This window comes from Colias croceus, chromosome 17, assembly GCF_905220415.1.
Source record: "Colias croceus chromosome 17, ilColCroc2.1".
Lineage (NCBI taxonomy): Eukaryota > Metazoa > Arthropoda > Insecta > Lepidoptera > Pieridae > Colias > Colias croceus.
The window spans coordinates 512,246-529,163 of record NC_059553.1 but is presented as its reverse complement, the minus strand read 5'-3'; the positions used below and the strand labels follow the sequence as shown (position 1 = coordinate 529,163).

Genomic DNA, 16,918 nt, shown 5'->3' with positions numbered 1-16,918 from the left:
TTGTAAAATATTAAAAGAAAAACAGGATAATCCTATACCTACACTTACACTATTTTTTCTGAAGCTTGACTGCATTCATTACGTTAATTTATGTGCTGTAAAAAATTATGTCTTTCTTTCCACCCTCATTAATAACACTAGACTTAAAAACCCTTCGTAATTCCACAACTCCACAGTTTTTTGTTCTGCTGTTTGATTAAAACCGTAATACAGTTTAGCGTGGCAAACCGAGTTACCAAAACTAATCGACTAGAACTCGATCCGTGTACAATCCAAATGCAATAGAGTCGGAATGATTTGTATAAATAATTCAAGCTTCTCCGAGCTGGACCAATCAAATTACTTCACTTGTTAGCTGATTGCGTCCTGGAGCTTGGAAGATTGGACTGGATTTATTAAATTAGTTTTAAAGCTGTCTTCCATGAAAATGTTTGGTGCGACAGTAATAGTGGCTGTTCTCCTTGGAATCGACTTGAACGAATTTCATGAAAATTTCTGTGTAAATTCTACTACTTTCTTACTATCTTATATATCCGTAACTGATAAGGGTAGAACACCAAACGGTTTTTCGGTAAGTAATATAAAAATTACTGGCACGACGTATTGAAAAACAACCATTTTGATTTGACTTAGTATTTTTTAATAATTTATTATTGTGTTAATTTTTCACACTCACCTATATGATAAAATTATGAAAATACAGCAATATTAAAGACAGAATATGCTCGTAAAAAGATGTAAACTCTGTTTTCATACACATTATTTGAGTTAACAAGCTATGTCTATATTTTAGAGTAATTTACAAAATCTGGATTAGACCTTGTAAAGCTCTGAGCAAAGCTGCTAACAAAAGCTAAGTCTCTCACACAATCGCTATAAAATGCCACATCAAAACATTCGTAATCCCGGTACTACCTCAGTGCAAAGGTTTAATTAATTTAAACCAGCTCTTACTTACATATAAAATCGTTCTATTAAAAATCTCTCTGTCCGTCCGTGTGTTCCATTGTTTTCGTTAGTTAAATTTGTATAATGTACTGTACGTGGCTCGTTATAGATTCTAATTTTATAAAAAAATAGAAAAAAGGAAAAATATGTTATCTGTAAAATAATATAGAGCTTATTGACCTTTATTTTACTTTTAGATATTATTTTGAACATGATTATAAAAAATCATTAAAAAAACCCATTATGCTAAAGACTAAGAAATTTTATCAAATAAGAGTATTTGAAAATTACAAATGTTGAAATGTTATGGTTTTTATTTTTTAATACCTAAGTATCAGAAAATAATATTTATCTGGTATCTAATTTAATTAATTAAAAATATATTGCCTATGACGAAGCACATACTTGTTCAATAATAAATATTATTTTGTATGTTGTGATGCTCTTTCATGCTAAAACTACTGAACATATTTGACTAAAATTTGAATTGCAAATAGATTATCTATCTAGTCTAGAATAATGTTTGGGATACCATGCGAGAGAAGCCACGGGCTAAATCTAGTATAACAGTAATAACATCGTCGTCAATTTAATATAATAAAAAAAATAATCATTAACTTTTATAATTATAAGTGTATAAGTACTTGATCCATTTTTAAATATATATTTTAATGTATAAAAAGTCGTGTTTATTACACCACTTGTAACTCAAGAACGGCTGAACTGATTATAATGATTTTTATTCATTGGATAATAATCATTGGATTCGTCTCCAGTGGCATTAGGATAATAAATGGACAATTGGACATATTAATTAATAAAAATTTAAAATACGAACAATTATTTATTTTTTCCGTATTTTCCCATTAATTGTTGTGTGTACGTTAAAATAAAATCCACTGTTCTATTTCCTAAAACTGCATTACGGCCACAAAAATAAATTAGAAACAGCAGACATTCTCAGAAGTGATTAGCCGTAAAGCTAGGTCCCAAATCCAGACATACATACATACAAACATCTAGACATGCGATAACTATTTAACAGTAAATTAGCTTCCGTTACGAGGAATCGTATTTTCTAGAATCCCGTCGCGATCTGATAAGAAACAATAAAATAAATTACATTTATTTATTTCGTTTTTTTAGAAATACTTTTTTATTGAGGTTATAGAAAGATTTGTGTATTATTTGTAGCTGCAGTATTTGTAAGGTGTTAGTTTTATGTAATAATAATGAATTTTAAATAATTTCGAGCTATTTCTTAATGTTATCATTTCTGTATGTGTTTTATAAATTTTTTTTTAACCACATCTAATGTATATTATAAAGGCGAAAGTTTGTAAGTATGGATGTATGGATGTTTGTTACTCTTTCACGTAAAAACCACTGAACCGATTACAATGAAATTTAGCACACATATAGAGGGTAACTTGGATTAACACATAGGATAGTTTTTATCCCGGAAATCCCACGGGAACTGGAACTTTGCGGGTTTTCCTTTGCAAACGCGGGTGAAGCCGCGGGCGGAAATCTAGTAGATAATATAATATATTTAAACGCATACTTTATGCATACATCTATTAATAGTAGGTACTAATAATGAATACTTACCAAAATGAACTTATCAAACGAACTTCTCTATAAATGGAAGAATATTATTAAAACTCCGACTATGGAGTTTCTTGCCAGTTCTTCTTCATAGATACTGCTTTCCAAATCGATGGTAAATGTTAAAAAATGTTATGACCATTCAAAAGTGCTTTCATAAGAAGTCTAATTGAATAAATAAATGTTTGAGTTTGAGTGTGGACAAAACGAAATAGCTTACAAATAACACAGACATTTAGGTCATTTTATTTATATATCCAATAGCTATCTATATTTCTATTCCACATCGACATAATTATTTAAACTCGACCTTAATCTAAGACACAAGATTAACGACTCAGTTCCATCGTTTATTCCTTTGTTGTATAATTAACAAGGATTCTCCTTCGACGCAAAATTACTATTTTATAGCGATAGAGAAATGGTGTTTTTAATTTGGAGACATTTGAAAAATTTCTTTGATTACTGATGACTTGATCTTATTTAAAAGTATGCATAAATCTTTATATCAGAACATGTTAAACCTTTGCTACTTTTAAATGTTAAAAATCCCAGTCAGGCAAGTATTTATTTAGTTTCAATCCTCTGTCTGTCTGTATATCCGTTCGTGTTACACTCAAAAACTGCTGCACCGATTACAATTTGTTAGAATTAGTTTGTGTATAAAATTGATAATAATCCAGATAAAACTAAAAGGTCAAAGTTCAAGTTTAATTGAACCATTCCCAAAACCGTAGTATTTTGCGTAACTGCGAAAGTTTAACTGTACGATGGGTTCGCTATTAACTAATTATGTGATTAGAGATCCCCAGTGAATGTACCCATGAAAACTAACTTCAATTATCAAACTTGTTAAAATGCTGGCCTGTTATTGAATGTTTTGTTGAATTGTATTTGTTTTAATTGAATGTCTTCGCCTCTTCGGATCATACGTAGTCGTTTGCTAAGCGTACATAGTTTAGTTTTTTTTTTTATTAAAATTATTTTTATTATAGTTTGTAGATAAAAGTTATTGCAGAATTTTATTGTTTGTTTTCTGTAAAAAAATTCAATTTTTAACTTGACATCATAATATAGGTAGTTAAATCCTATTATTGAATTTTCTATCCATTTTATGAATAGATGTGAATAATAGATAAGAATATAAATATAAAACAATCACTCACTTAGTCATTTTATGTATCAAAACATACATTTAATACTTACATTATTAGAAGTTAGAACAAAATAATACAAAAAGTTTATCATGTGATAAATACAAGAGCAAAGTTTACTGGATGAATATTGCGTACCGCCAGGCAGAGGCGCAATAAATTACAACACGCTGTTAGCTTCCACGCACCTCTGACCATTACATACATAAATATTGACAATATACTGTCATTGCATAATGAATAAACTGGCAGGAATTTATATATATTTTATCCCATGCTTTTACTTCTTTTTCCGTTGGAATTAAGTCGTTTAGGATATAACTATTTATTGAATGTACATGTTTCGGTTTTCTTTTGTTCGGCACTTTGTTTTTTCCGTATGATAGGAGTTAGTAGGTACGCCGCTCTAAGCTCTTAGGTTCGATTTCTGGTAGAGACTTGAAAAATCTGATAGAGATCAGAAGATTTTATACAATTTATTTGAAAGCAATATTACATTCAATTATAAATAAGGCGAAGGAATCGAACCCCCCTCAAGTTGGACTATTTTTATTTTCTTATAATTGTTCAAAGAAGATTTACCCGCTTACCAATTAAGAAAATAATACCCGCTACAAGGGACTATAATTTTTCCTCCCCTATTTGTATTTCAACAGTGAAATATTAAGAATAATTTTTATGTGCTCATTTTGAGATCACTTCAACAAAAACCCACCCTCACGTTATAATTATGTAACCTTTTTTAGTAATCTATACATCTATACAAATATTATAAAGAGGAAAGGTTTGATTTTTTGTTTGCTTGTTTGTTTGTATGAATTGAATAGGCTCCGAAACTACTTGGCAGATTTGAAAAATTCTTTCACTGTTGGAAAGCTACATCATTTCTGAGTGACATAGGCTATATTTCATTTTCAAAAAAAATAGGCATCCTTACTAAAATTACGATAATCATAAATAAGGCTTAAAATGTGAATTGCACAAGTTTGCATTCATTTCAAAGTCTGTAATAACTATTACCTACACGTAGAGCTATTAGTAATAGTGACGATAGTAACTGATCGATGTTGTTCTTTAATTGTTAAACTGTTTAAATTCGTAAATACTAAAACTATACTATATTTTAGATAAGACTAAGTATTTGTTTATTTTTTAAGTGGTAGAAAAAGGGTTTATACCGTATCATCTATAATTATTTACTTATATTATAAAGCTGAAGAGTTTGTTTTTTTTGTTTGTTTGAACGTGCTCATCTCAGGAACTACTGGTCAGACTTGAAAATTTTTTTCAGTGTTAGATAGCTCATTTATCGAGGAAGGCTATAGGCTAAATATAATATAATATCGCTAAGGCTATAGACTTTATAGCGTGGAGCCACGCGGGTGAAACCGCGGGGCGCAGCTAGTTCCCTAATAAAAAAGAAAACGGAGTTTAACATTAAAATGTTACGAATGTAATAAAAAGTACTCATTGTTGATACAAATAAAAGCATCCTAATTAAAAAGATATTATTTTCTAAAATTTCCTTCTGTTATTAAAGTGAGTCTCTCGAATTAGGTAACAAAATATTATACATTGATATTGTATTCTTAACTACGTGGACAAACATTCATATCTACCTATAAAGTCGATGGATACGTATTTGTTTTCCACGACCACCTTCCGAATTCATGGGAAAGGCACATCAAGTATTTATGGTCTATTTGAATTCTAACGAGGAAAGAACATGCTTTAAGCAATTCCTGTAAAAACGATTAGTAAGGTCTATAAACAATGCAATTGAAAAACTACTAAATACCTTGACTTAAAATACTACGAAATGTATATTAAATAAAGTACTAGCTGCGCTCCGCGGTTTCACCCGCATGGCTCCGCTTCTGTTGGTCTTAGCGTGATTATTAGGCTATATGCCTGTAGCCTTCCTCGAAAAACCGAAAGAATTTTTCAAATCGGACCAGTAGTTCTTGAGATTAGCGCGTTCAAACAAACAAACTTTTCAGCTTTGTATTGTTAGTATATCTACTATAGGTATCTATGACTATAATAATAAATAAACAAAAAGCTCCCTCTAAAGCTCGTAAGGTACATATTCAATTTTAACACACGGGGACAGATAAGGGACCCAGTCGTAACTCCGCCCTATCTCGGTTTAGCACCAGATATCATATTGTACTTATTATAGCTACTAGAGATAGATAAGGTGAATAATGCGGGTCCAAAAAGGGATATTTTTGCAGGTAGTGGACAGAAATGGTACGGTGCAAGTTATAAGCTTTGTAGATTAATGTTCTAGATGTTTAGTAATTAGTTAGTTGCAGAGACTAGCATTCATTTTAATGCGACCTTAATACAAACTATACGTATTATCAATTAGAAGTATTATGTATGTTTTTACTTTGTAACTACAGTGAAGTATGAGTGTCGATCATTCATCAGCATCAGGTCGATATTTTTCAAAGACAATAACATCGTTCTACCGCGTTACATAAACAAAAACCTCTATGTAGGCCCTTCCTCTATAAGTGTTTATGGTAATCGCTTCATCAGACAAAGCATCAGCCCGTTACCCAGCTCTCACATAACAAACTCAAACATTTATTTATTCAATTAGGTACACTTCTTTAAGAAGCACTTTTGAATCGTCATAACATATATATTTAACATTTACCACCGATTCGGAAAGCATTATCTATGAAGAAGAATCGGCAAGAAACTTTAAATTCCATAAAATAGAATAAATTCAAGCGTCTGTATAACGCACGCTTCTTCTTGTTCCTTGGACCACAGGACTACAATTCGGCCATCGAAGCAGATTTGCAGTGTCGCAGGTTATTTTCAACCGATAAATTGGACTTTTTAGTTTATCGCAAGGGTTAATAGCGTACCTATTACAGTAACTGCACTTACTAAATATGGAAAAGGATTGCCCATTTGACAAATCCCTTTATTTATTACTGAAGTAACGTAGAACATTAATATTATCTTTATACAACTAGGAACGGAAAAAGGTATACTGTTTCAAAATGCTGGTAGTTTTGAATTCGAAACATTTATTTTATGTTTGAAGTGAAACTTCTTTGAGTGCGTTGAGAGCTGTAATTACAAGGTTGCGTAAGGGCAATACTGTCACGTCATGAAATAAGGCATCGATTTTGGTATCTTTGAACCTTGCCAAGGATGTTTCACTTCTGACACGTGTGCTCGACACACACGTTCTTTTTTTCTATTTTATTGAAAATGTTGCACGATTATTAAAGTGTACTATGAATCTTTTATAATACATATTCTACTATAATACTATCTATAATACATATAAAAATGAATCCCAAAATGTGTTGGTAAGCGCATAACTTGAGAACGGCTTAACCGATTTCGTTAATTCTTTTTTTTTAATATTCCTTGAAGTTCGAGGATGGTTCTTATGTAGAGAAAACGTGAATATGTACCACGGGCGAAGCCGGGGCGGACCGCTAGTTTAAAATATAAGTGAATAATATTTACTTGTAGGTAAATTCTGGTAAATTATATTATTAATTAGTGATTACACGGTAATTACAGAAAGTACCAGTTATAATCTTACACACGAACACTTCTCAAATGTTTTTCTCAATTTAATTTCATAATTAACTAACAATAATAACCAGAAAATGTTTACTACAAGTCGTTCTGGAACTTTCCCAATATTAAAGGACTTATCTCTTTTTTAATTAAGATAAAAGTTAATTCCCTCAACCGAAATGTTATTAACTAATTTTTTGTTACTTTCATTAACATTATGATAAGAATTTAATTATGAAACGGTAAAAAAATCGTTTTATGAACCTTCAACACTCTATATTAGATTTTTTGGTAATATTCAATTTACCCGACTTTATTACTGTATAGCCCACTGAGAAAAGGAGAAATATATTTTGTTAAAAATGATTTAAATTAAAAAATTTACAATCCAAACGCTTGTTCAAAGCTAAAATTAACAAACACGTCTTACTGTAATATTAAAAACACATTACCTACCGGCAAATTACCTCCGTTAGTTAGTTACAACTAGTAATAACCAATCTAAAACATTCATTCACCTACATACAACAGTTATTCCACCAAAATTCCGTCCAAAACCATTATTACTAGTATTGACCGGTGGAAAGCCGATGGCAAACAATACATCTTCACCCGTAATCCGGGGCCCATAAAGATTAACCACACTATTCAATACTCGGCTTAAAATCCGGGAAACGCATCGAAAAATGCCGTAAATCCTGGGAAATACGCTTAATCCCCCGGGAGTAGTGTTTAACATAAGCCCGGCTATCTCCTCACTACGGCTGGTTTATAGCCTGGTTAAGTGAATTGCTATGGCTATATTAAAGCTTATTAAAGGTAGTATAATGATATTAATGAGTTCAATATTGTTGAATTAAATGTAGGTAATAATGTTGTAAAGAGTAATAATTATTGCACACTTACACGAGATCTGAAAATGTTAATTTTGCTTCGTTCATAATTACAATGATAGAGTCAAATCTTGAAAAAATTCCATTAGAAATAGGTTACGTCTTAATTACTTACTATTTTTCTTCTTATCAAGCTCAAAGAAATTCCTTTTATTTTTGTAGAATTAACAAAGCGAGAATACGATAAATGTTTTAATAATTTTATTACGAGTTTAATTAATTATTATTAGTTATTAGTTTCCCATTTTCTTATTACTTAATTAATTATTTGACGTTATGCAAACTATATTTTTAATTGATATTAATTTATGTGTAGAAACATTTATTCATAAAATATATTATTTATGTGAAGAGATTAAAACAAAACAGTCTTTGAACTAAGCTGGATTTTCGGGTCTGAGGAATATTAAATTTCTGCTTTGAAATTCCATTATATTCCAAGACATGTACAGAGCTGAAAAAAAATATTTGCACAATTGAATATTTTTTGCTACAAAAAAAAGTCATATCCACATATTCAAATCACTGTAAACCTTACAATAAATAAATTTTATGTAGTGAAATAAAGTGTTTGTTTACATACCTATAGCATTTACGTTTTACAGGAGAAACCAAATAATTTATTTAATGTTCTCTCTACATCTATATATATCTATATATTTATTGAACCGATTTTAGTATTTTTAAGTACCTACTACCAATAATTTTCATTTAACACGATCGAAATCTGGCGTACAATAAGTTCGTTCTTAGTTGGTCAATTCCATCTTAAAAATCAACGCTCCTTATTAAAACAAAACAAAGTACAGCTAACACGAAACAATTTAGCAATAAGCGAGAATTAATCAACGGCCCCTTGGATTTCGAGTTTCCATTCAAACCGGGATCTTCAAGATGGCGGCATATTTACGCAGCTCACAAATCGGTCATCCGTCACACGATGCGAAAATTAAACTCAGTAAGTCGTTCATTCACTTCCATTCAGCGGGTCCAATAAGGGCTGATCGGGGTCCGTGAAAGGGACAGGCAATATTCAGTTTGAGAGACAAATCATTCTATTATGTGCAAGTTTAATATGTACATGTTTGGGTTGTAGCGTAATCACGCGGTTTGTTTTGATGCGTGTTGCGTGTATACAGGCGTATTACCTACCGACATTCTTGTAAATTTATACTCTATTTATTAATTCAATTAGACTTCTTCTAAGCAATTTTAAATCGTTATAACATGGTATTTCCATTCACTAGGTGCAAGTGAAAATGTATATAGAGTAACTAGCTTCCGCCCACGACTTTGTACGTGCATCCCCGTTTTTCCCCGTTCCCGCAAGAATTTCGGGAAATCCTTTCTTAGCGGATGCCTACGTCCTAACATCTACCTGCATGCCAAATTTCAGCCCGATACGTCCAGTGGTTTGGGCTGTGCGTTGATAGATCACTAAATCAGCCACCTTTGAGTTTTATATATAAAGATACATGAAATTAAAAATAATTTGATATTGATAATAATTCTTCACTACTGCACTGAATATTATTATCGTTTATAATCTTGTTCGTTAAATTGCATTACAGTAATTAGACTACCTAACCCACGCAACTTTGCTTACTCTACAAAAAAAAAATGTTTGTGTATAATTTCTTTCTATGAATCATAATTTTAATTTAGTCCAGTCTTGGTGCTTATAAATTAGTTTATTAGCAGAAAGACTTTCTGCTTGAAGACTAGACTAAACCCTAGGTACGACGACGCACTATAGAGCATTGTTGACCCACCGTAACGACGACACATAGCAGTCGCTGTAGCCGAAATCGGCAAGGAGCGATTATTAAACCCTAGGTAACTTGTGTTACACTATATAAAATTTGGTAGTGTAAACAGCATAAGAAAGATTATGGTAGTAAAATAAAATCCAAATAATAGAAAAAAATATTTTATTCTAGCCTCAAGCCAACCATTATTCTCTTTTACAATTAAAACATAAAAGTCAAAAAGTAAAACTATACCGCAGTACAACCATGCTTACACATTAAATAATCAGAATTCAATCATTTACATACAACCTTGGAGACCGATATTACAATACAAATAAATTAATTTATTATGATTAGTTACAATGAAGTATTTCTCAAATAAACATTCAAGTAAAACATTTTAGATTAAATGACAATAAAATAGCCAAAAACAAGAACAATAAACTCTTTAATAAAAGTTAAAAAAGGAGATCTTGTATAGAAATTTAAAAAGAAAATGAATTATTAAACAATATTGTCTGATAAATATCGTTCATAGCGACCTTTACGCATTTTTTACATTTACCAATACATATTATAATATATATATTTGTATCCCAGAATAAGACGAAAATACAATAAAATTTAACATTACAATAAAAATCATTCACACGAAAACATATCAGACAATTGACTAAAAAATTTGCTCTAGAACTTATTTCACAGACCTTCAACAAATAATAATTTTGAAACAAAATACTTCATATCGGATATCTTATATCACTACAGAATATAAGAAGATAATATTATAAATAATAATACCCAAGTATTTAAAGATTTAATGTGTTTTTTTTTCGATTACCTACAAGTCTTTCGTAGTTTCTTGCGTAATAAAAAATATTCAAAGTGATCTTCAATCTTGATTATCTTAGATTATTTTGCAACCATATTCCTAATAATTGTTATCATATATATATGAGTATAGTTTGGACTTTGGGCCATAGTTCACCATAGAGCCTATCTATATATATAAAACTCAAAGGTGACTGATATAGTGATCTATCAACGCACAGCCCAAACCACTGGACGTATCGGGCTGAAATTTGGCATGCAGGTAGATGTCATAACGTAGGCGTCCCCTAAGAAACGATTTTAGAAAATTCATCCCCTAAAGGGGTAAAATAGGGGATGAATACTTATACCATGAAAATTTATCTTTTCCACGCAAGCGAAGCTGCGGGTAACAGCTAGTTAGTTATAAAACACTTTTATTCACCAATTGAACTAATTATTATGTAAACAATGTATAAATACAGAATTATATTTTATCGCGTCTCTAATAGTCACGATTTTTACTATCCTAAACCGCTACTAACCAGATTATTATTCCTACTATATATACTTGTAAGATAATTATAAAGTATTTTGCTTTAAAATGAATTAAAGCGGTATCCGCTACCGCCGTGCGTAGCGGTATCCCGATGGCACGCGATTAGAGTCTCTATAATATACTGGGTACGATATTTAATCGCGTGCGATATTAAATCGGTATACCGCTATATACCGCTACCCACGGCCGCGGCGGTAGAAGATACCGCTCTAATCTGAATAGGTCTTAACTAATGCACTAATCCCTTGTATCTCTCCGCCTGTACTTCGAATAGATTTGTCTTATATATTTAAGTGATTCGTGGTTCCATAAAGGTTCAATAGAAAGTTCCGAATCTATACCAAAAGTATGTAAAGATGTCTTCGTTGTTGGCGGCCATTGTAATGGTAATAATTCTGTTTGTTTCGGCGTTGGATTGCTGTAACAAAAACAATATAGTAAAAAAACGCTATTTATTGTATTGTATCTTTGATAAGTGTACAAAGTTTGAATTAAATCTGTCTGTTTATGGAGGTCAAAATCGACTCTAAAAAAGTCGGTTACATACATACAGGTGAAGCTAATATACAAGCGTGTTCTTTTTGTTATGCATATGAGATTCGTTTATTATATTTTTTTACACAAAAAACAAACTAGAATATACTTAGAGTTACATAACTCGAGTCGTGTTTTAAAATCACGATGACTTGCTTAAAATAGCAGTGGTTAGTTTATGTCGTCTACTATTACAGAAAACCATTAGATAAAATAATGATAACGACATTTTATGATCGAGATAATTTGTCCAAAGATAACAGAAGAGCATGAAACATTAACACAACATACATTTTAAAAACTATATAGATACTATATACATATAATGAAAAACCCTAATAATATAGAAATACAATATTATCACTCCTAACCTCCAATAATCACTTGATAAGATATAATGATTGCTTCCTATCGTAAAATAGATAACATAAATAAACATGAGGCAGCGTTTATATACTTAAAAAGAAGGAATTTATATAAAATTAGTTTACTGAAACAAAAGGAAAAGTTCTTGCTCTACAATACACGGCTAATATACGTTACCAATAGGAAAAGAGCATTTAAGCCGAGCACACGTGTCAGAAGTCAGAAGTGAAACTTCTAAACAAAATTTAAAAATACCAATATCATCGCTTTACTCCATGACGTGACGGTAGTGCCATGACGCGAACTTGAAATTTTACTCTCAACGCGTCTAAGGAGTTTCTCTTCAAAAATGTATTTTATTCAAAGATTATATTATGTTGGAAAACGATCACATTTCGTACATAACCAAATAAATTCTGAAGCATGTCTTCATAAACAAAAGCATGTCTTAATAAAGGTAAATTTAAAAAATCAAGGTTATCATCATCTGTGATCTGTGGTTATCATAATACCTACATGTATTATGAAGGTCTAAGCAATCACAGCGATTGAATAAACAACACAAATATTATATTAGTTGAGATTTAAGACTGATTTTATGAAATTGCAAATCGATACTGTTCAATTTTAAATTTTCATGTAGCCTTCTACATAACATATGTTTAAAAATAAACAATTTACTTATTTTGAAAAAATATTAATTAATGTTACCAATAGCGGTTAAATTTTATTTGTTACGTGATATGTCCAATTGAACTATTATTTATAAAAATATTCCATCAGGGATCAAAGTCAAGGACCCTGGTTTAATGACTCAAATGAACTTTATGTGACCTTGTACTTTATACTCAGAAGTGCATAGAACATGAATACATTTAATTGCATTTATTTGGCAGAAACATTGCCCTGATTAAAACTTGAATATCCATACTATCCAAACAAACATTATAAATTCAAAAGTAATTCTCTGTCTGCCTGTCTCTTCTTCCCGTTTTAATCACTAAACCGCTTCGGATGGAATTTGGTATAAAGATAGTTTAGAGACCTGAGAAAGAGTAGTTTTTATCTCGAAAATAACACGGGAACTATACGGGTTTTCCTGTGCGTGCAAAAGCTAGTATATAAAATAAAGTGCTCTAATTACAAATATTAACTCACCCATACTTTGCAAAATTCGTCCACATTGTGGTCATTCTATCCACCATTTTGCTTTCAAATAATGTCCCCAAGAAATGCTGACTGAATAGATACAATAATTCATCAGCATGAGTCGCTCCTGGAGCTGTACTGAAAGGTTTCCCTGATAATAATTTAATAAAATTCCTATTCCCACTATATTTGAAGAGATAGGAATACACTGGTTCACTATTTGTTTCCAAATACAGCATAGTTTCCTCTAATACTGGATAGGTAAAATATATTTCACCATGGAACCTTGCCCATTCTAGAATATTTTCTCTCGAAGGTTTTTCACCTCTAACGTAAAATTCCTGTAACTTTCTCGCTACTTCTACACGTGTTTCTTTATCTAGTATCACTAAATCTTTGGGCAGCGACTTTTCAAAATCAATTTTGGGTATTGTTGTGTCATTTTCCAATGCTGCAAATAAGTATCCTTCGTGACTATTGGAGCCGATCATAATAGGCACTTTATTATAAGTTCCTTTCCTTAATATATCATGAGGTAGTTCAGTCAAGAATGGTTCTTCACCATCTATTTGCTTTTCAATACACGGAACATACAGACACTCGCTTATAATAACATTTCCTTCTTTTCTTGGCACTCGCGTTATGATCAATTCTCCGTCAGATTTCTCCATGAGAATTTTATACAGCTCATGCGCATCTTCTGTTTTATAGCCCATTACTTTAGTTAACAAACTTGTCATGAATAAGGGCCTAAATTGCATGGACCAGGGTGCGGTCGACGAGCCGCTTTGTATTATAGCTTTGTGGAACAAACCCTTAGACATAGGAGATAGAATATGTAGGGATACAGACCCGGCTCCAGCGCTTTCTCCAAATATTGTTACATTATCCGGATCTCCTCCAAAGGCTTTGATATTTTTATTTACCCATCTCAATGCAGCTACCTGATCTTTCATTCCAGCATTTCCAGGAGCATCTTTAATCCCCAGACACGCAAACCCCTGTATATTTAATCTATAATTAATTGTGACTAGAATAATTTCATGAGATACGAGGTGATGTGGTCCGAAAATGGATGCTGTTCCGGACCCATCGTAGAAGCCACCTCCGTGGATGAAAACCATGACAGGTAGGGATTTTTGTTGTGTTATAGGCGTGTACACATTTAGAGTCAGGCAGTCTTCTTGTCCCACTAATAAAGACTTGCCGATTCTCTGCGGACATCGGATATGTTCTTCTGTAGCTTCGAACACACCTCGCCATGTTGGTTCTGGTCTAGGAGCCTGGAACAAATTTGTATTTTTAATCCGTGTTCGTTCTAAGAATGATTGACGTCTAATTGAATTTCTGAGACATGTAACTTAAAATAAAAATATCTTTCGAAGCAAAAGGTAGTTGGTTTATTGTCATAAAATTAATAAATATCAGTATAATTATATAAAATTGGTATAACATTGGTACGATGTGCATATCTTTTCATTGAATATCTATTCAATTTTTAAGTGTATCTCTGTGTCTATCTGGGACTCATAAATCATGGACTAATTTTGATGCCGTTTTATAAACTTTTATTTATCTCCATGACAATATTATGCATCAATATTGGAACTACTGTCAGATTTGCCAATATTAATTAATCGATGCATATTATGTCCAATCGTTCAATTAATAAATTATAATATTTAATCAGTTACTAATTAAAGACTTTCCTTATCATAAAATTGGTTCGATTACTCAGATATTATGACTACACAATTTTATGATCTATATACTTAATCAATGTTTAAAATTAATAACCTATTTTACAAAGATTAAGAATTGATGTCACAAAAACTAAAAATAATGAGCACGTTAAAATAAATGTATCTTCCTTTTACAAGATTAATTTATATTTTGTGCTCTTATTTTGTAGGTACCACAGCTACAGTTTCTAAACTAAAAAAATATTATTATTAACTATTTCCTAAAAACTCACAAAAAAAATTCCTTACAAATTTTACTATCATTAGGGACTAAAAAAGATTAGCAGTTTTTTTTATTCACCAATTCATTTTTAATTAATGTATTGCTGTTTTTTTTATTATTTCTTGCCTTTTTGCTCTTTACTTCAAGGTTCAAAACAAGGGAGTTTCTTTACAGCTAGTTTTTAGAACCTTTTTAAACCGTTAAATAACTATTATTTTAATGATTCTGTCTAGTTTACAATTTATATTAAATCTCGTTTAATAAACTTTTAAATTTAAAGAAATCTAATAAAACCCACCGCAAACCTTTTCGGCGCAACTGCATACGGTATCCCACTGTATCTAAAATGCGAACCATCGGGTGCGACAGACCCTCTCAGCACTCCATTCGACACCAGCACTGGTAGAGTCGGCTGGCGGACAAACTGACAGGCCCATAGTGACCATAACACAAGCCACTTGTTACACATTTTTATACACACATCCTAAACACGGGTGAATCACGACTGAAGTGCATATCGATGAAAATTTTCGGTCAAAAATATATTTTATCGATTCGTTGAATTGATTTTCGAATTTATACGTTTATTTATTTATTCGTTATTATATAATTTCAATAAAGAACAATGTACGTGTGTTCTGCATGCTCGTACATTGTGACTATTGTGCTAACATTCGTCGTTTGTAAGTCAAGGATTTTTATTAATTCCGGGTTTGATATTTGATAAAATATCGGAGATAACGACTATGTATATATCTTTATTCATTGTTACATCACAGATAATGTGTAAGTAGGTACTAAACTATTATTATGTTTTATTGTATAAAGTCGTTGTTGTTGTGTTAGTCGTGTAAGTTGTAAAATATTATCTAGTCTGTAGAAGTGTAGACTAAACGATTGGCCTGGCCTCGCTCGACACGTGAAAAACTAAATACATATATCCAATTTTACTTGGTTATTTTGGTTATGATGTCTTGTAAAGGATAGTTATTAAAAAAAATATTATTCTTTTTGAGCTTAAGAACTCATAATGAAACTGATATAAAAAAAATATTTTTTATTCAATTTTTAGTTTACAATATGGCAGTATAGATATTTTTCGTATCTATACAAATATTATAAAGAGGAAAGGTTTGATTTTTTGTTTGTTTGTTTGTATGAATTGAATAGGCTCCGAAACTACTTGGCAGATTTGAAAAATTCTTTCACTGTTGGAAAGCTACATCATTTCTGAGTGACATAGGCTATATTTCATTTTCAAAAAAAATAGGCATCCTTACTAAAATTACGATAACGTAATCCAAGGTGTGAAAAAAATATCAAAAAACTACCTTACATCGCGTGCGCTGCGAAAACTGTTGATGATAGAACAAAATGATATACTACATTTTTTTAGAACACACCATTGTCTACAAAAAATCAGCGGCAGCATATCTCTAACTATTACAGTCATGTCACAATAAGCGTTTTTTTATTGAAAAAAAGAAATTAAAATACCACCGCCTTAGATTACAAAATAAAGTACAGATGGAGCATGACAACCGCCCGTCGCCCTTGTCAAAGAAAATACGAAATCAAAAACAATATTCTAGGAGGTAGCAACGTTGACAAGTGAGCATTTTA

The 16,918-nt window shown here is 31.3% G+C and overlaps 1 protein-coding gene across 1 annotated transcript; it reads right to left on the bottom strand.

Annotated features, from left to right (window-relative positions):
- Positions 1 to 11,148: 11,148 nt before the first annotated feature.
- On the bottom strand, positions 11,149 to 15,932 carry LOC123699364 (esterase FE4-like). Its single transcript, XM_045646299.1, has 3 exons — positions 15,594 to 15,932; positions 13,340 to 14,613; positions 11,149 to 11,699 (listed from the first exon to the last, which is right to left on the bottom strand). The coding sequence occupies exons 1-3, from the start codon at positions 15,762 to 15,764 to the stop codon at positions 11,519 to 11,521; spliced, it is 1,626 nt and encodes a 541-aa protein (XP_045502255.1). The 5' UTR covers positions 15,765 to 15,932; the 3' UTR covers positions 11,149 to 11,518.
- Positions 15,933 to 16,918: the final 986 nt, after the last annotated feature.